The sequence below is a fragment of the Carassius gibelio genome, chromosome B3 (genome assembly GCF_023724105.1).
Source record: "Carassius gibelio isolate Cgi1373 ecotype wild population from Czech Republic chromosome B3, carGib1.2-hapl.c, whole genome shotgun sequence".
Classification (NCBI taxonomy): Eukaryota; Metazoa; Chordata; class Actinopteri; order Cypriniformes; family Cyprinidae; genus Carassius; species Carassius gibelio.
Window position 1 is genome coordinate 32,894,409 of NC_068398.1, and position 21,941 is coordinate 32,916,349.

At 39.5% G+C, this 21,941-nt stretch overlaps 1 protein-coding gene across 1 annotated transcript; it reads right to left on the bottom strand.

Moving 5' to 3' along the window:
* Positions 1–13,208: 13,208 nt before the first annotated feature.
* On the bottom strand, positions 13,209–18,353 carry LOC127951960 (fascin-2-like). The gene is made up of 5 exons (XM_052550125.1): positions 17,247–18,353; positions 15,159–15,315; positions 14,924–15,045; positions 14,648–14,815; positions 13,209–14,513 (listed from the first exon to the last, which is right to left on the bottom strand). The coding sequence occupies exons 1-5, from the start codon at positions 18,064–18,066 to the stop codon at positions 14,308–14,310; spliced, it is 1,473 nt and encodes a 490-aa protein (XP_052406085.1). The 5' UTR covers positions 18,067–18,353; the 3' UTR covers positions 13,209–14,307.
* Between the last annotated feature and the right edge of the window lie 3,588 nt (positions 18,354–21,941).

The following is a 21,941-nucleotide window of genomic DNA, read 5'->3' on the forward strand; positions in this document are numbered from 1 at the left end:
TCACAGGTTCAGAGTTCACAGCAGGTCCATCTCTGAGAACAGGAGGAATATCATTCATGGATTGCGTACTGATTGCCAACAGAAGCATCCTACTCTCTCTCCTCATAAACCCTCAATTTTACAGGCAGGTTTCTCCTCCTCTTCCTCCTTAATGAGAAACTTGATTTCAGGCCTGTGTCTTGCAAAAGAGAACATGAATAGTAAACAAAAGAAATTTACTATGTGAAGTAGTTCTTTTTGTTGTTGTTTTTGTTGTTTTTAGCAATTTACACCATAAAAAATATTAATTGTATAATAAAATAATACATAATCTAATAAAATCATTTGATTATTTTAATTTAAATTTGATTATTTTAATGTTTTTATTCCACTTAAACTCAACATGAATAGTTCTCATTCAGTTACTTTTATTTAGGGATCTCCATTCCTGCTCCTAGAGAGCTACAGTCCTGCAAAGTTCATCTCAAACCCTAATCAAGGTCTTCAGAGATACCTGAAGATGCTCTCCGGAAGCAGGTTTGGAGATCCCTGCTCTAGTCTTATTAACGGAGATGTAGGTTTAGCCCAAATTCAGACCAACACATCAGACCAAATCAAGATCGATGCAAAGTAAACAATACTTAAAAAAATTACTTGACCTAATAACCATGGTTTTACCACAAATTAAACCAAAAGACCATGGCTACTATAGTTAATTCACGGTAACCACAAATTTACCACGGTTTTGCTACACTATAGTTTAACCGTGGTATTCGTAGTAAAACTGTGGTTATACAAATGGAAATCAATAGGCTACGCCAAAAAACCATGGCTACTAAACTTTTACCACAATAAAACCATGGTTGATTTTCGTAAAGGACAATAACAATACCAGTAAAATACAAAGGATATTTTTTTTTTTATTAAATGAAGAAACATGACTCTGTACTCACTGTTCATACGAAGACTCGGAAAAACCGTTGGAAAACTCTGGTGGTGGCTTTATGAATTCATGCAACAAAGGTGTGGATGTTGTACTTTTCTCGTAACTTTGAAAACATAAAAATAGTTCCCTTTTTGACCCAGGTACTGTTAACAATTAGCTAATTCGTATATATATATATATATATATATATATATATATATATATATATATATATATATATATATATATATATATATATATATATATATATATATATATACACACAAACTGTTTAAGCTAAAAAGTGAATTACTAATAAAACACATGAAGCAAAAAAAAAAAAAAAAAAAAAAAACATGTGATTACTTGTCCAGAAGAAAAAGGGCAACCATGGCATCGGTTTTCAGACACTTTGACTCTCGCAGCTGTCTCCAGCGGGGGAAAGCAGAGCCGATTGTAACTCGGGTTTTTGCTCTTTCCTGATCCAGACGTCTTTTTGTCATAGCTTTTTCATATACTGTCTTTCTTCTCGAGCGTTTGCCTGCGCCGCTTCTTGACGAGTCGGAAAGGACGCCAGGACACTGCGGCTCTTCTTCTCGTTTTATTTCGTCAGCGAGGTCTTGTGTACCTTCCATTGTCGCTCGATCTGAACAGCGGAAACGCGCTGATGAAGTATGACGTCTGCGCGAACGAGGATCCGTATGGAACTATGACGTCACTTTGTAGGCCAAAAGACTGTTAGCGTCACATTAGGTCAAGTCAAGTCACCTTTATTTATATAGCGCTTTAAACAAAATACATTGCGTCAAAGCAACTGAACAACATTCATTAGGAAAACAGTGTGTCAATAATGCAAAATGATAGTTAAAGGCAGTTCATCATTGAATTCAGTGATGTAATCTCTGTTCAGTTAAATAGTGTCTGTGCATTTATTTGCAATCAAGTCAACGATATCGCTGTAGATGAAGTGACCCCAACTAAGCAAGCCAGAGGCGACAGGGGCATGTCTTTGTCTTTTTTATTATTAATGCCACGTTACCAAATATAGGGAACCATCCAATAATTTGGTATCTCTGAAAAGCCCTCAGTGTGCTCTGTACAGGACATCCAGACATAAAACTATGGCATGTACAGTTTCAGAGAAATTCACAAACATATAATGTCCTCATATGAGTCTGCAGGGTCTTACAGTAAGTGATTAAAATTGGAGGTGTAAAATTTAACAGTGTACAATAAAGTGCTAGTGTCATTCTTGGGAATGGTAAGGGCTAAGGGATATTCATCGTGGAACTGTATTGCCTTGTGTAACATTATTTTATCTCCTGAGGCATAAGTGTGGTCTGTCAATGTCTGGACTTCAGGCATCACTGTACTGAAGGGGCAGCTGCAATGACTATGTTTGTGCAGTCTAATGGTCACCTTGCTCATCATCTGCTAAACACAACACTGAAGTCAGTCAGATGCTCAGGAGAAACTGATAAATTCTCCACCCCCTATTAACAAAACATATTACAAAAGAAGTAGCAAAAGTACAAACCCAATTCCAAAAAAGTTGGGACACTGTACAAATTGTGAATAAAAGCATAATGCAATGATGTGGAAGTTTCAAATTTCAATATTTTATTCAGAATACAACATAAATGACATATCAAATGTAGTGTTAAACTGAGAAAATGTATCATTTTAAGTTGATTTAAAATTTCATGGCATCAACACATCTCTAAAAAGTTGGGACAAGGCCATGTCTACCTCTGTGTGGTATCCCCTCTTCTTTTTATAACAGTCTGCAAATGTCTGGGGACTGAGGAGACAGGTTGCTCAAGTTTAGGAATAGGAATGTTGTACCGTTCTTGTTTAATACAGGCTTCTAGTTGCTCAACTGTCTTAGGTCTTCTTTGTCACATCTCCCTTTTTATGATGTTCCTATAGAGTTTTAGCCGGCAATGGCGAATGGCATTGCGGATTGTGTTCACTGAAAATGTTTTCTGGAAGTATTCCTGAGCCCATGTTGTGATTTCCATTACAGTATCATTCCTGTATGTGATGCAGTGCCGTCTAAGGGCCCGAAGATCACGGGCATCTAGTATGGTTTTTCGGCCTTGACCCTTACGCACAGAGATTGTTCCAGGTTCTCTGAATCTTTGGATGATATTATGCACTGTAGATGATTATAACTTCAAACTCTAGCAATTTTTCTCTGAGAAACTACATTCTGATATTGCTCAAATATTTTTTGCATCAGCATTGGGGGAATTGGTGATCCTCTGCCCATCTTGACTTCTGAGAGACCCTGCCACTCTGAGGGGCTCTTTTTATACCCAATCATGTTGCCAATTGACCTAATAAGGTCCTCCAGTTGCTGCTTATATGTACATTTAACTTTTCTGGACTCTTATTGCTACCTGTCCCAACTTTTTTGGAATGTGTAGCTCTCATGTAATCCAAAATGAACCAATATTTGGCATGACATTTCAAAATCTCACTTTCAACATTTGATATGTTATCCATATTCTATTGTCAAATAAAATATAAGTTTATGAGATCTGTAAATTATTCCATTCCTTTATTACTCACAATTTGTACAGTGTCCCAACCTTTTTGGTATCGGGTTTGTATTTTGTACATGGCACCATGGTGTTCCAGTCGCACTACAGTGGTACTTTTATTCAATACATTCTCAGGACATAGCTTTCAGGGATAGTTCACCCAAAAATGAACATTTTCATCATATACTCAACCTCGAGTTGTTCTAAACCTGTATACATTTCTTTGTTCTACTGAACACAAAGGAGTATATTTGGAATAATGTTAATATACTGTACAAACTACTATTGGATCCATAGTGTTATTTCTAATTATTACTATGGAAGTGAAATAAATATAGATAAATATAAATATAAATAACAGAATAACAATTTTAGCTATCCCTGTGCTTCTTTAGTAACAGTTTTTTTTACTGTTATCAACAACTTCAGATTAGCAATCGGAGTGTCATCCATAAAAAAAATAGTTTAAACAATGTATGTTGTTAGAGCACTTAACATGTAGCCATAACGTAGGGGAGAGCGGGGTCGAAAGTAACGTGGGACGAAAGTAACAAAGCGATTTTCTCCGAGCCTCTTTCTGTATTTGCATTCCCAGCTATGTCAGCATATTCAGCATGCAGTCCTTGACGGAGCTGAGAAATATCACGTGATTTCCTCATCGTTTCCGGAAGTTAGGTCCGTAAAACTGTTTTCGAGGACAAAAAGTAAATTGTTGAAGCGGTAATTTTTTTATATTAGTCGTGTTGTTTTTCTTGTTTCATGTGTCACAGTAATGATCAATCTACAAGTTATTTAGTGCTTTAACCCATCCTAAAGTTTGCATTTTCATTTTTTTTAATATATAAAATTAAATTAAGTTTAAATGTCAGGAGTTCCTGTTGGGACGAAAGTAACAATTGTTACTTTTGTCCTGCTACAGTCACAAAAAGTATTTATTTTGTTCCAGTGCAAGCTATATTGTGAATTTCTGTGTCTTGCATCATTTCTTACAAATGTTTATGTCATATTATACCAAAAGAATATGTCTGAGTGAGGTTCAGAAAGACAGACAGAGGTTCGGTTTTATCCAGATGTTTTTGAGAGGGTGTTTCTGGACATAGAGGAACATCACTCTCTGGGCAGCTGCTACGTCACATTTATATTTAGGTTTTAGCCATATCTTAGCCTTTACACCATCACCTGTGAATTTGCAGTGTTTCCAGATGTTTTAATGCACATTTTCAATTCATGCATAAAAACAACTGGATGGAAACATAAATAGGCCTACTGTTATATTATGTTTAGAGTTTTTTTATTATGCTAATGTGATTAAATTTTTATATTGTGCATTCTGTAGAATTTTTTTTTATTTTATAAAAATACATTGAAATTTACAATAAAAAATACAGTCAGGTTTTAAGACATCTGATGAAACTTAAACTTGAATTTAAAATGAAAATATGAAAATGTAATTTAATTTTTTTTTTTGCAAAGATAAAGGATAAAATATGTTTGCAGTTACTTATTAACAAGGTTACAATCAGGTATACTTAATAAAAATAAGAGTAACAGAAAAAAATCTAGCTTATATTGTTGTGTTACTTTTAACCTACCTGTGTGTTACTTTTGTCCCAACCGATGGGGTCGAAAGTAACAATGTGCACCTCATGTTCAAAGTGAAATTATACTGAAGTCTTTCTACATTTCTACAAAATACCACCTGGTATTGTTAGACCACACTTCTGAGTTACTGGCCACAACAGAAATATATCTCTGTATACAACATTATCTTTTAAAATGAGGTTTTTCTGAAAAATGGTACTTTCGCCCCGCTCTCCCCTACCTATTTGTGGATATATCTATATATTTTCTGTGGGTCTGCCGTCAACGAAGTGCAAAGAGCAAACGTACGGTAATTTTGGTGGTTTCTTTACATTTTTAAATATAGATTTAATCAAATCATAGGGTGCCCCCATCCACTTTCAGATCTTGAGCGTGGATTATGGTCAAAACAAATGTCATGCAGGTATTTTTTACTTTTGACCACCTATTATGACACCGCTTAACTACACAAAGTATGGAAGTCTTTCTGTAGTCCATATAAAAAGTAAACTAGCCTGTAAAATCTACACAGTGGCCGCAAAACTACTGAACACATTATAGTTTGAAAATGGTGACGGCCGCCCTTACGTGAAAAATAAGGTGGATAAGGCATACTCTTTCCCTTTGTTGTGTTTCTGTAGTGCTGTCATGCAAAATATGTCTGCAGATGTTTTAACCAAGCTTTAGCACTTCAGTATTTTGTATGCATGTATTGCTGTCATACAGTATTTCTAATGTTAAGATTGCAAACCAGTATTTTGTTTCCATTTTTCTCAATTTAGTGATATTCTTGAGCAAAATGAGCCAGCTGATTTTCGTTTTGCATGTGTAAATAAAAGATATGTAATTATGTACATTGTTAATTTGTTCAATGCAGAGCATAATTTTTTTCCCAAAACATTAATTTAAATGTTTATTTTTCTGTCTTGTAGATATGTTTTTACACATTTAAACAAAAAGTACTTTTTAAAGCCATTTACAAGATAGCTTAGAAAAAACAACATCAGTTAGAGCCCAGCCCTGCCTCTATATGTTCTGGGGTCTTTAGGAGGTGAATCTCTTGGTGAATGGCCAGCACCTCCCCAGCAACTCGGTGGACAATGCAGTGACAGTGGAATGATGCATGTTCTTTCAAACACATTGGAGACCACTCTGAATGATGTACCACTGGGAGACAGAAGAGAAACACCAGGGTCTGGATTGTTGCACCCCGTCAGTGTTGTCCTATATTTCTCAGAAGATCCAGCAGCATTGTCAGGGCCTCTTTAAATGGTTTTGTGGTGATCATGGAAATATTAAAACGCAATTGCAATGTTTTCAAATGACACTATAGTATTAAAATGCTGCACAGTCAGTGAACCGCTTTTTTCACATCAAACATTTTAAGCAAGCATTATGAGCATTACTTTTTTGTTTGATCCTGTTCTGCAAAATGTTCGGTTTAGAATTTTTGCATTCCGATATGCCTGTTTGTTTAAAAAAAACCCGGCATTTACAGTGCATTAGGTCGGGTCAGTGCATGCATGCTTGCATACGAGGTCGAGCGAGCGCAGGTTCGGCTAGATGTATTTGGAGGTTATTGCTTACGTCTTGTTCTGCACATATCCAAATGTTTCCATACCCGCAATGTATCTGAATGTTAAACTAAAATATTACCTATTTATATATTTAGATTAAGATTCGAGAGATGGTTCAAGTCAGTGATCAATAAATTATAAGTTTAGAAATGTTGTGCATCCATTTATTATTAGTGTGACATTTTAGCATGCAAATGAAGAGGAAAACTTCAAGATATCGGCCCTAAAAATTGGCAGCACATATCGGCCATCAGCTGACCCTGACCTTTAACATCTGCATCGGCTATAGAAAAAGCCATATCGATCGATCTCTAGTCAGAATGCTGTTCATAGACTTCAGTTCAGCATTCAACACTATCATCCCTCAACACATCATTCACAAACTGGTAAAGCTAGGGCTCAACACTTCGCCATGCAACTGGCTGTTGGATTTTCTGACAGGAAGATCTTAGGCAGTACGGGTTGGCAGTAACACATCCAGCACCATCACACTGAATACTGAGGCTCCCCAAGGATGTGTGCTGAGCCTCTTCACTCTGCTGACCCATGACTGCACAGCGTCAAACAACTCCAACATCTTTATTAAGTTTGCAGATGACACGACTTGGGTCTCATTAGCAACAAAGATAAGGCAAACTGCAGGGGCGAGGTGAGCCACCTGGTCAGGTGGTGCAGTGACAACAATTTCTTTCTGAATGTGGAGAAGACGAAGGAGATTGTTGTTGACTTCAGGAGAGCGCACCCTCAGCATGCTCCTCTAACCATCAACAGTGCAACTGTGAAGAGATTGAGCAGCACCAAGTTCCTGGGTGTGCACATCACAGAGGATCTCTCCTGGACTGAAAACACAGCAGCAATTCAATTCAAGTTTATTTGTATAGCGCTTTTTACAATACAAATCGTTACAAAGCAACTTATAGAAAATTATGTTTATACAATATTTAGTAATAGCTTATAAGTGGTGACAGTCAGTTTGTGCACGTATGACAGGATTTTTTAGAAAAATTAATACCAGACGTAGTCAGCCAGATGATGAACATTATTAATATAATTAGATTCGATTCAGCTTTATTGTCACTGCACATGTAGGAACAAGGCAACGAAATACAGTTAGCATCTAACCAGATGTGCAATAATGTGATGATGTGTGTTTAGGAAACACAAGGAGAGGGTGAGATCCAATTGCTGGTATTTATTGCACAAAAAGAGAATACAAAATAAACAGTCCAAGGAGGCAAACAAAACAAAAGAAGGAACCGGAGGAAACGGTACGGGAACTCGGAAGAACGTTAAGGTAAGGGGAAGTCTCGGGAGACGAGAACATAGGTACACAGACGGTAAGGACTCCATAAAAACAACAGAGAAGGACAGCTATTTATAGGGAGACTTACGACAAAGCATTGTCTGCACCTGTGCGATTAATTGGAGTCCAATTACTGTGAAGATAGGACCAGACTAGAGGAATTAAAGTGCCTATGGTGAAGTGCCTAAGGAGAAGTGAGCTCATTAGGGAACACCCAGGAAAACAGATACTGACAGCGTGACATTACCCCCTCCACCATGGAGCAGCTGCCAGATGCTCCAGCTGAACCCAGGAAAACCCAACAGAAAAAGAGGTGGGAGGGAGGTGGAGCGGCGGCGGACTAGGGGGAGGGACGGAGGGTCAGAAAACAGAGACAGGAGAACCAGATAGAATCGACAGACAGAGACAAACAACCAGGTGGAATGGAGAGACAAAGACAGGACAACCAGGTAAAATGGAAAGACAGAGAGTGATGCCCACCCGTGCGGAGCAGAAGACCACCACGTCCTCGCGGTCGAGGCCGGAGTCCCCCAGGGCGGAGCGGAAGCCCACCACGTCTTTGTGGTAGGCCCAATGGGAGGAAGAAGATCACCGGTGACTAGCCTTGTCTCAGGAAAATCCATGGTACCTAGTCCTGACTCTGGAAGGTCATCAGTGACTAGCCCTGACTCTGGAGGGTCGTCGGTGACTGGCCCTGACTCTGGAGGGTCGTCGGTGACTGGCCCTGACTCTGGAGGGTCGTCGGTGACTGGCCCTGGCTCTGGAGGGTCGTCGGTGACTGGCCCTGGCTCTGGAGGGTCGTCGGTGACTGGCCCTGGCTCTGGAGGGTCGTCGGTGACTGGCCCTGGCTCTGGCGGGTCGTCGGTGACTGGCCCTGGCTCTGGAGGGTCGTCGGTGACTGGCCCTGACTCTGGAGGGTCGTTGGTGACTGGCCCTGACTCTGGAGGTTCCACAAACACCTGACTCGACTCTGGAGGGTCCGCTGGCACCTGACTCGACTCTGGAGGGTCAACTGGAACCTGACTCGACTCTGGAGGGTCAACTGGAACCTGACTCGACTCTGGAGGGTCAAGTGGCTAGAGGGTCAACTGGAACCTGACTCGACTCCGGAGGGTCAACTCGAACCTGACTCGACTCCGGAGGGTCAACTGGAACCTGACTCGACTCTGGAGGGTCAACTGGAACCTGACTCGACTCTGGAGGGTCAACTGGAACCTGACTCGACTCTGGAGGGTCAACTGGAACCTGACTCGACTCTGGAAGGTCGACGGTGACTAACCCTGACTCTGGAAGGCCGACGGTGACTAACCCTGACTCTGGAAGGTCGACGGTGACTAACCCTGACTCAGGAGGGTCCATGAACACCTGACTCAACTCAAGAGGGTCAACCGGGAACTGACTCAACTCTGGAACAGCATCGGGCACCGCCTCGGCCTCCAAAACGGCAATGGACTCTGCCTCGGGCACCACCTCAGCCTCCGGAACAGCATCGGGAACCGCCTCAACCTCCGGAACAGCATCGGGCACCGCCTCGGCATCGGGCTCTGCCTCGGCCTCCGGAACAGCATCGGGCACCGCCCCGGCCTCCGGAACAGCATCGGTCACCGCCCCGGCCTCCGGAACAGCATTGGTCACCGCCTCAGAGACAGCGGCGGCCTGCTCGGGAACGTCCTCCTGGACGTCAGCGGCCCGCTCAGGAACGTCCTCCTGGACGGCAGCGGCCCACTCGGGAATGTCCTCCTGGACGGTAGCGGGCTGCTCAAGAACATCCTCCCGAGGTCCATCTTGCTTCGTGGTGCGGGGTTGGTGGCCATGCACCGCAGCGGCGCTGGGTTGGCGGCTACCATGGGCAGTGTCGCTGACTTTCCCCTTCTGCCCTGGTGAGATGGCGGCTCTGGTCCCTCCCATGTAAGCCCCGAGTCGAAGGGGGGCCATGGTGGAGAGCGATGCTGAGCTTTTTTCTAGATCCTTCATTAAATGTATATTTTGACCTCACTATTCGGGAAATAATAATAAATCTATTAGGTTTTTTTACCTTAAGCAGAACGGAGAAGCTCCTTTGATTTTGTGCAAGCAAAGGTGTCAACTGCAGCCCCAAATTTCATTTATTTGACCAAGTCCGATTCAATGGTAAGTAGGGAGAGTGCAGTCAATCGCTTCTGCGTCAGGGTCATCCTGAGCTCATTCTTCACTCATTTCAATAAGGAGAACGACCTTTCACCTTCAGCATTTGTTACAGGCAGGGTTAGGAATATCCTGAGCGCAACAAAGATGCTTGGAAACGTGGTTTGGAGGCCATGTCTGTGTAGAAGCTATAGCATTATTTTAGGAGACCTTGTTTTTCTTCCATAGCGCTGCTAGTTCTCACAAAAACCTTTGATCCCTGGAACATTTTTGAATTGTAGCTAAACATCTACCATCCTTGTCTTTCTTTAACTCTCTTTTTGCAAAACCACTCAATTGATGTCTGTCCATTTTGATTCATTTTCTGTAGCCATTAAAAAAATTACATATTTGCGCGTACTTGTTGTGGACCAACTCAACTCTTGACAGATTGAGGAACGAGGGGGGGGGGGGGGTGATAGTGGTCATGTTCTCTTTATTTATTTATCATTTATTATTATTGTTGTTGTTGTTAAGTTAATGTTCATAAACAAGTTATGTATGCTCTTTCAAGAATTTCAAGTTAATAATAAAACAATTTACGAAAAATATTTTTAAAGCTTGTGTCATGTTGTGCCCCCCTAGTGGTTGTGAATGGTTGGTGCCCAAGTGCCTTTATGGATAATTCGGCTCTGCCTTTGAACTGGACTTTATTTTGTTTCTTGAGTGATTTGGAGTTATTTTTTTGTGTTTTTCAACGTGAACATGGTGATGACGCTGACTGACCTCATCACCACGTGGAACATGGCGAGCCTCCCAGCAAATCTCAATTACAATGAAACTATTAAACGTTTTCAGCCGATTCACTGCTAGTTTTCACCGGCAGAGGAAAAAAAACATCTGTGAGTGAACAGACGTTGAACTCTCTTTTCTTCTTATAAGTGCAATTCTGTTCAATACGTCAGAAGAAGGCCTGGATCATTGCATCTCATTTAGTTTTGGTCGATTGTTCAACATAATGGTAGGCCTGGATTATTGCATCTAATGTCTCAATAGGGTATGGACGATTGGTTTTCCTTTTGAATTCAGAGATTGGTATTTGAAAATACATTAATGAATTTATTGGTGTTTGAACTGTTTACACATTAACAGATGAATTGTGTGTGATACTAAATACACTAAACTAGAAGTAATATACTACAAGTCTTGATTTCAAAAAGATTGAAAAGGAATAAGTCATAAAAGAAAAAGTGATTAAAGAAAGCTTAATAACAGATCATTCTAATAAGAAAACTAATCCAGAGCCCAGTTTATTTATTTTCTTGCTTGCATTTATTATCAATCAGTAATTTCATTGTTATTTTGTTGATCATCCTTGATATACATGTCACAGGTCGGGTGGCCCAAGCTAGACTGCGCCCACCCCTAAACCAGGACCACCTCGAGGAGCGTATCAGAGGGAAGAGTCGGAGACAGAGAATAAATTTAACAAGTTTTATTTTGAAGTAAAAGCAAATTGGAAATCCTAATCTAAAATTTTCTTCTTTGTTGCCCTCAGGGATCAAAGGTGAACAGTGCAGCGACCGGGGACTCTCCCGTCCTCTTCCTCTGTGCGGGCCCTGCAATAGATGGACAGATGGGTGGTCAAGTAGGTATTTCACAAGTGGGGATACGATCGGCAAGCCAGCAGTCTGGTAAGTCTCCTCTGATAATTAAATACTTCCAACCTTCCTTCCTTCTTTCACAGATGCAGAATTTGGGACGGATGGATATCGGTCAGGTCCGTACACGGAAGATACACAGCCTTGAGGTGGGGATGTGTTTGGCAAGTGAGGGGTCCGGTAAGTCTCCTCCGGTAAGTATGTGATTCCAACCTTCCTTCTTCCACAGGTACTGAATTTGAGGTGAATGATATCAGTCGAGTACGTATACGGCAGGTACATGGTCTTACGGTAAAGTGGCTTCTCCTGATACAGACAGAGTGGATATTCCAGACAAAGCTTGCCAGCCTCACGTTCGTGACAAAGGACAGTCACCTCTCTCAGCACAGGTGGGCCACAAGGATGCAGCAAACTCAAGGTCAACAGGCTGTGCAGGGTTTCTACTGAGACAGACAGAATGAATGCTCCAGACAAAGTATACAGTTCACATGCGTTGGAAGGAACAAACACTTCTCACAATACAGATGAATAGCAGGGATACAGCGGACTCAGAGTCAATGGGCTGAACGGGGCTTCTTCTGACACAGACAGAGTGGATATTCCAGACAGAGCATGCCAGCCTCAGATTCGTGACAGAGGGAACAGCCACTGCTCTCAGCACAGGTGGGCTACAAGGATGCAACAAACTCGAAGTCGACAGGCGGCGTGGGGTTTCTACTGAGATAGACAGAATAGATGCTTCAGACAAGTCTATAGTTCACATGCATGGGAAGGAGCGAACACTTCTCACCATACAGATAAGTTGTAAGGATACAGCAGACTCAAAGTCGACAGATTACACAGGGCTTTTACTGAGGCAGATAGTAAATAACGAACACACACACACAAGGAGCAGTGAGCAGCCATTTATGTTGCGGCACCCGGGGAGCAGTTGGGGGTTTGGTGCCTTGGTCAAGGGCACCTAAGTCGTGGTATTGCCGGCCCAAGACGCAAACCCACAACATTAGGCTTAGGAGCCATACTCTCTAAACCCTAGGCCAAGACTTCCCAATATTAGTTAATTATTTGATACAATGCACTTATTGTATACATATACTGTATGTCTTTAAATTGTACTTAATGTAATTGTACTTACATAAAGTAACTGTACTTATATTAAGTAATTAATTGTACTTATATAGTTTTTTTTTTTAATTTATAAAAAAAAACCTGCATTTAATTACATCTGTAATTAAATTCTGAAATTTAATTTATATTTACACTGTTGATTCATCCCTTACAACTTAAATTACACCCTTAAATCTACTAATACCACCAAACCTGTCCCTCACCTCAACCGTATCCCTCCTCAATAGCAGCAAAAGTTTTGCAATACAATGTGAACAAGATAAGTGCATTGTTAGAGTTAAGGCCAATTTATATAAATCAGGACCATTTATGCGTTATGTTACATTTATTGTAATTGTTACTGTAATTGTTATTGTAATTGTTATTGTTAAAATAAATAATAAGGAATTACAATAAAACAACATATTTGTGTTATCATCAGTTTATTAAACTCAGAGAACCACAAAAAACTTCACCATAGTAGAAATATTGCTAATTATTTGACAACATATACAGTAATCATGTCATAAGTTTGGAGATTTCAAAGAGTCAGTGGCTGACATGACCAAAAGTTTTTGTATACTATTGCTATTTAACAAATGAAGGTGAAGGTGTCAGATGATAGGGTAGGACTGTTAAATTAATAACTGTGGAGTCTAGGGACACTTGCTAGTGTAGGTCTCTTACAGAAGTCTTTGTCAAGATACCATGTTATGTTCATAGCCTTCCTCTCATTAGATTGGATAATGCTGTATTTTTACGAACTGCAATGTTTTTGCTTTTATGTAAATGTTTCACGATACATGATATACAGTATTATATTTGTTTTATCTGTATACATTTGCAATTTAAATGAGTTTCTTGAAAAATTTAATAAAATTCAAAAATTATAAATCATTATTCAGCAAAAAAAAAATGGAATAAATAAAAAGCAATAAATAAAAGTTTTTGGAAAGTATTTATAAGGTGTAAATTATAAGTACTGTGTTAAAGCTTATAATACCACCTACTGAATCAACACAAACAACATTTTTGAGGAAAAATATTAACTATAAGTAAACATACACTTATTCTAAGTTAGATCCACTATTGCATGCTGTTGCTGTATGCCTTTCTGGTATTGTAGTACTTATAAAGTTTTCTCGCTGGTGACTGACACATCAAGCCATTCTTAGAAAAGAAAAGTAGTCAAAATATTTCTTTCTATACTGTGGGTCATCATAATGTGTGCGATAACCAACCATTGTTGTAATTGTCTTGCAAACTGACAGTGTAAAGTTAGGTTGTATTGTATCTTATGTAGCAAAGGATGATACTAATATCTACAGTATTAAAAAAATCCTAATAAAACCATATTTAACATGCTCACAAAAGCAAAAAAAAAAGATTAAAGAAAGAAAGTCAATTCTTTCAAAAAAAGCGTAAAAGTCAAAAGCGTATTGCTGAAAATCATTAGTTGAAAAGGTGTCAGGAGGAGAATTTCTTTTTACTCTGTGAGTCTGTATTTGTGTCTCTGGTACAGCACTCAGTGCTCCCACAGGGACGAGGCGTCCACACTGAGCCCATTACCCATCAGTGTGCCTCCCTGGTCTCCACGCAGGTATTTGCCATTTTGACCCTTGATGCCAACCCGTCCAGACTCTGCAAACTCAAAGAAGAACTCCTCAGGTTTGTCTCCATCTGTGCACACCAGACCACTGCTGGAGATGTACCAGAACTTTTCATTTCCACCTATGGTAGAAGAAAAATAAAAACATTTACATAGGTACAATCATAAGGTGTTTGCAGGAATGTGCCCATAGGAGTGTGTGCTGCTCAGTGAAACCCTGGTCAGTTACAGCTTACACAATAGCAATGTGACTCACTTTTTATTTGGTATGCGCCATCGCTGAAAAGCAAGGAGAAGATGTCATAAACAGAGCGGCTACAGTCCAGTGTATTGGAGGTTTTGTGGTGACACACAAAGCCGTTCTCCCCACGCAAGACCAGGATTGGACGATTAATCAGCTTTAGCACAAACTGCTCATCCTCCCCTGTCAAACACATGCAAGGATTTATGTGACTCAGGTTTAGTGGGTATTCAGTAGTGACAGGTCAGTAATAACATACTAAAAGTCAGAAAATAACTTGTTTGCACTCACCCACAGAATCACTCACAGCAGCAAGCTGCCCATTTTTCTTTGTGCATACATATTTTCCATTGCTTGCTCTCAAAGCAACTCGCCTGCCCAGCCATTCAATGTCAAACATTGTGTTTTCTTCTCTATCAGTTACAAGAATATTCAAGTAAGATCTTTTCCTATTTTCATTAACATCAAACAAACATCAAATGCATCAAAACTACTGTAATGTTGTGATAGTAATGGAAACACTTACCCCTCTGTGGCCATGGACAGAATCCCTCCGTGAGTAAAGAGTGTCCAGTAATTTCCGCCATTAGTTCTGAACATGCACTTCTTAGTGTCTTTATCAATCTCCATCTGAAATGTCTCCATGTCTGTCTCATCATCCTGATTAGCTGATATGCTAACACCTGAAAACAAATACATTTTCATGTCTTCTCATTGGCTGATCCTTTGCAAAATTTAAATGCAAAAAGTATTTATGCAAACACAGTGTGTTGGGTTGATAAAACTCTGCCCTCAAACTGACAGATGACTGTACTTGTCTCTTAGTCTCTTCTGTAGCTCAAAACATATACAGATTTTTATTTTATTTTAAAAACAATACTACTACTAGTAGTACTACTAATGTTCAGTTATTTGATCATTTGTTTTCCTCACATGCAATGGCTGAATTTTTAGTCAAATTCAAATTACAATTCTGCATCTTGATTACTACCTACCAAGTTTATTTCATCAGAATGCACAAATTCTTTTGAATGCTGATCAATGGGGACACATTATCACCTCCACTATTTTATTAAAACTGTGTAAAGGGTTTTTACCAATATGACAGCAGCTTTCACTGGAAATTTCCTCTTAAGTGCTCTGTTTTACAATGTTCCTGAATCTCACCAGTAACCAACCGGTTTATCTCTGTCACTCTCTGAACCTGTGGACTAAGTAACATTACCAGCAAACTTACGTCTATACCAACTAGTCAGAGTGGCCAGATTGTGTGGATTAAGATTCAAATGAGATGTTTCAGAAATATACCTTGACTGTCTCTTAAGCCTTTTACTGGAGTAATCCCTAACACTCACCCCAGCAGCCTGCTGCTATAATTCCTACAGTGGTGTAAAGCAAATGCATGGAGGGGTCAAATAAGCAAGTCGTGCAAGAAATATTCAGCCTCAGCCAATCAGGTTTAGCCTTTAGCAATTTCAGCTGTAGCCTATTGTTTGCACAGATAATGATCTGTCTAAAGGTTGTATTAGTGGAAACCATTTATATTGTTTGCTTTTCATTATTGTTAGTGATTCAGATATGTATTCTGCTATATGATAAAGCAGCTAAAAGTTTGCAAATATTTAGCTATGGGAATGAAAAGCATTCACCATAATGGCCAATAGCTGTGTTAAAAGCTTTTTCTTTTCTCCTCTTTTCAAATGTCAGCCTCCTATTTGTCCAAAGTGACTCTAAGAGACAGATGTCTTTCTATTGACTCTGAAACAGTCTGAAAAGTGGCCATGGAGTCAATAGGTCTGTTTTATGCTATTCTAGGACTATGAACAAACTATATTAGTACATACAGTATGCAAGGTCCAGTCCTGGTTCTGGAGGGCCAGTGCACTGTAGAGTTAAGCTCCAACTTGTTCCAATACACTTACCTGGAAGTCACCCTAAAGACCTTGATTAATAGGTTCAGGTATGTTTAACTGAGCTCTCTGCAGAGTGCCAATGGCCCTACAGGAGCAGTTCTGGACACTCCTGGTATACGCCTTTGAAGAATTGAAAAATTGGTTGGTTGCTTTGGTCTCACTTTAGTTTGAGGTCCAATTCTCGCTATAAACAAACCATTAACTATGACGTTTGCCTCAAACTCCTAATTTGCTGCTTAGTAAGGTAGCTGTTAAGTTTAGGTATTGGGTAAGGATGTAGAATATGGTCATGCAGAATATGTGTTTTATGAGTACTAACAAACAGCCAATATGTAAATAATGGACATGCTAATAAGCAACTAGTTTACAGTGAGAATAGGTCCCTATACTAAAGTGTTAGCATTGCTTTTTTCCCCATGCAATTATAATAAATATGGACCATAAAAAGCACCACATAAGTTCCACAGGTCTTGTGTGCTACAGCTGGGGTTCCCAATCCTGTTCCTGGAGATCTATGTACTTGCAGAGTTCTCTTCCAACATTGATTCAACACATCTGTCTACAGTTATCAACTGATATTAGTGTGTCAGACAAAGGAGACATGCAAAATGGGTTGGGGGGCCCAAAATGTCTGGATATATAATAATGAATATGACTATGACATGTTACCACATGCTAACAAATAAACAATCATTGATTACCTTGACGGATGGACACATATCTTTGGTTGGCTGCCTGGAAAACAACTTGTGGGTGGCTCTCTTCCAGATCAAACAGCTCATCTTTCCCTGGCCTTGAACAGCGGCCAGACTTCAAGGTGCCTGAGGGGCCCGTTGGTGAGAGAAACTTGCCGTCACAGTCTTTAAAGGCCAGCTTGCCAGACTTGAGTTCCAGGGTGAAACTAGTGTTAGGCCCGTGATCCTTTACCAGCTTACCATCATTGCTGAGAAAGCGGTTATCGCAGGTCTTCAGACTGTACTTGCCATCCAGATAGACCAAAGTGATCAGGGAGTCAACGCCCCAGGGTATGTCACTGTCCATGCAGAGCTCGTCGTCAGTGGTGGACAAGCGTGCATAGCGCTTACGGAATACACTAAACAGGTTGGCCTGTGGATGAAGGGCAAGATGCATGGTCCATTTTTCTGATTCCCCAATGGTCTGGGCAAAACAGGACAAATATTCTGCAGACCCTCCAAAATAACGCAAATATGGCTCAGACTGTAAGGCCCATCGTCCATCTGACTGCGACACAAGCAAGAAACGGCAGGATGTGTTTGGAACTTCCTCCTCACAGCTCACCTTGCCATCTTTATCTGTGGCCAGATAACGTCCGAGATGACTGCGTAAGAAAACCACCTGGCTGTCTTGATCTTGCTCCAGGGTCCAGATCTGTTTCTTCTTCATGCTGGTTCCAGATGCATTTACTTTGAACCCAAATGCCTCTGCTGTAAGGTAACGATTTTCGTAATTAATAAGTCCAAACTGCAGCTTTAGAGCCATACTTATTCCATTCGTGGACATTCTGACCAGATGGTTGCCTTGGTTTAGGTGTATGGTGTTGCAGATTAATAATGCTAAAAATGCCCTTGACTCTCCTCTGAAGCTATTAAAAGGTCATTTAAAGCTTTTTTTTCCTGCTCGAACTTTGAGTTTCTTGCCCGTTTCTTCCCTTGTCCTCTCAGACTTAACTACAGATCCTTGTGAGTTTCCTTATGATGGATTCTTTAATGTTAGAGCAGCAGTCCCACGCTACACTAGGTTACCTTTGGCTACTTTTCTGGATTCACTTAGATGACTGCTTGCTGCTTCCTAATCAGCCTGGATTAAGCTCAGCAGGGCACAGCACGACAATCCAACAAGCTGCTGACATCATGCACATCACGTATCTGACTCCACCCATTTATCTTCTGGCAGATCTCTCTCTCCCTCCCTCTCTCCTAGTTTTCAGTCCCAACCCTACCACCACCTTTTCCCACTTTTGTCTTTTTCTTCCATTCTCTTTATACATTGTCCGCTTGTTCTCTTGGAGTCTCTCTTTTTGATTAAATATATTTTGTTCTAGTGTTAAATAATACAATATATATTTTGACATGGTTTTTGACACTTGTTCTTTATTTCTCGCCTTTATATGGCAAAGTCACATTCACATTGTCAGTTTTTTAAACACAGCTTATTTGACCTTCCTTATTTCCCAGTCAAATATGTATACTTTAGCCTGTCGCTCAGGCTCAGATGATCATGATGTATGATCTGTCACATAGCACCTGCCGATCTGTATCCTTATAAGGGTATTACTGAATTTACACTACAAGATTTCAAATATGCTACAGATTAGGAATCATGTAATTAAATTAGTAAAAATTGTATCATTTTATTACATGATTTCATGATTTATTGCTATATAGACGTCAAATCTTCTGCTTGTATTACCACGTAAGTTTATATGAATTTATGAATGAACCACTCTTTTTAAAAACTTCCCGCTTAACTGAAATCTATTATGTCAAACATTACAATGCTCATAAATAGTTTTGTTTACTCAATAGTAAAGTCACTTTTATTTATATAGTGCTTTTAACAATACAGATTGTGTCAAAGCAACTGTACAGCAATTATTAGGAAAATAGTGTGTCAATATCGCAAAATGACAATAATAAACACTCATTTTTCATTTAAAGGCAGTTCATCATTGTATTCAGTCCAATTAAGTCAATGATATCTATAAAGGATATAAAGGATCTGCTGCCGCAATTTATTTTGATATTCTAGGTATTATCAAATTGTCAAAGTTTTGAGAATGCAGCGGACGTGGAGGACTGTAATGTAATAAGAACTTGTTCAAATACAGGACCGGGCTAATATGGTCATATTTCCTGGTTTTAGTAGGAACTCTACCTGCTGCATTTTGGACTAACTGGAGTTTGTGCAGAACAACCAACCAATAAAGCATTACAATAATCTAACCTTGAGGTCATAAATGCATGGATTAACATTTCTACATTTGACATTGAGAGCATAGGCCATAATTTAGATATATATTTTAAGATGGAAAAATTCAGTTTTTCAAATGCTAGAAACATGACTTTCTAAGGAAACATATAACGTTCCAAAAAATTGTTAAACCAAGGATGTAACTTGTTGAAAGAAAAGGCAACAAAGAAATAATGTATGTAATTACAAACCAACATCTGGTAGCAAACTAGCTTCCCATACGCTAAATGACAAAATGTCCAGTTCACATTGCTGCTAATTCTGAAAAACAACAGCCCACAGGAATTGTGGACCGAAACTGCATGAGCTGTTTAAGACTGACATGTTAAAATATGGAAAGTGTAATGGGAAATCTTTATTTCTAAATAACTGAAGTCTTTATAAAATGTCAGTTTAGTACACTTCTGTTTAGTGTTTACCTAGCCAAAATGAAAGTTTACAAACTGCATTTAAAATAAAATGTTGACATAATAATATGCATCAATGTGATTTAAGCACTATATCCACACAGATTTTAAAAAGACCACACTGCCTGCACCTCAAAATAATTGCCAGCTGTCCAGGTTGTTTGCATGCCATTTGCATAAAGCATTTAAACATGTTTGCACTCTCACCACTTTCTCCACTGCACCATCAGCTCCTGTAGAAAATGAACTGAAAACACTTGCTGGTCATCTTTCTCTGAAAACTCCAAATATACTTAAAACAATATACATTAGTTTAATGACACAATAATTGTTTTCAGGGAAACTGACAAAAATGTAGGTCAAATTAAGAAACATACTTAACAATCTAACTATAACTTCAACAATGGAGCCTATGGGATGCTGGAAACAATTCCAGCATATAGATCTGAAGTCAGGGAAGCACTGTGTATGTATGGCCACTAGCGAACATGCAATCTGGCATGGTGCTTCCTAGCCGCAAATATCAAAATATTCAGGCATAAGAACAGTTTCTTCCCCAAGGCAATCTACCTCATGAACAGTTAAATTTTCCCCACTTTATGCAATAAAAATATGCAATAATCTTATTTATTTGTTACCACCTCCACCCTAATACATCTCTGCATTTCACTCTTTTCTATTCCATTTTATCATCTATAGCAAAACTGTTAATACAATTGATTTATTTTTCTATACATTTTTAAACATTTGTCTATTTATATTTACATATGTTTATTTATTTATTTTTGTCTGTGTATTGCTAATTTCGCTGTGTACTGAAAGCTTATGTCACTAAAAAAAAATCCTTGTATGCCCAAGCATACTTGACAATAAAGCTCTTTTTGATTCCCATGATTTATTTGTATGCGCTCACTTTGTGGCAGCAATCACTTTTCCATGAATAGGGTACAGAATAGTACTGTATTAATGCTGTCTTCTGCTCAAATCTGCCAACCATTTGATGCAAAAAAAAAAAAAAAGCCCAACTGGCTATAAAAAAGGAGTTTTAAGAAAATTCAAAATGCAAAATGAAATCCTATGTAATATCTCTCAAACATGTGGATTGGGGTGCTCGATCCTGTTCCTGGAGATCCACTTACCAGAAAAGTTGAGCTACAACCCTGATCACACACAACTGAAGAAACGAATTAAGATCTTCAGTGACACTCGATAATTACAGACAGGTGTGTTTGATCAGGGTTGGAACTGAACACTGCAGAAAGGTAAATCTTCAGGAACAGGACTGGGCTCCACTGTTGATAGAAGTAATTTAGGTTCTAGCTCATGGATTTTCAACCCTGCTCCTGAAGAGCTTATCCTGTAGACAGCCCTCAGTTACAGCCCTGCTCAAATACATTTCCATGATTGGTGCAATCAAAATTCACTTATTTTAAACGTGTCTAAAACAAAAGAAATGGTGATTGATTTTAGGAAAAGGCCCCCTCCATTGCAACCTATCACTTTTCATGGGACAGTCATTGAGACAGTGGAGGAGTATAAGTATCTAGGCACTATTATTGATCACAAACTCACCTGGTCTTCTAATACATTGGCACGATACTCAAAAGCACAGCAAAGGCTTCATTTTTTAAGGAAATTGCGTAGTTTTAATGCAGACACCACAACTCTGACATTGTTTTATTTAACTTTTATTCAGAGTGTGGTGACTTTCGCCATCCAGTGCTGGGGGGGTGATCTTTCTGTCCAAAACAGAAACATGCTGGACAGGGTGACTAAGATGGGCAGGAAAATCACTGGATCCGAAATAAAAAACATAACTACCCTCACCGAACAGTATACCCTCAATCTGGCCCTGAGGATACTGGATGATCCATCCCACCCACTTTTTTCAGAGTTTTCCCCCCTGCCCTCTGGACGTAGATTCAGAATGCCCCGGACTAAAACTAAACGTGCCATTTTATCTTTTGTGCCAAGGAGCATACAGTTACTGAACAAATC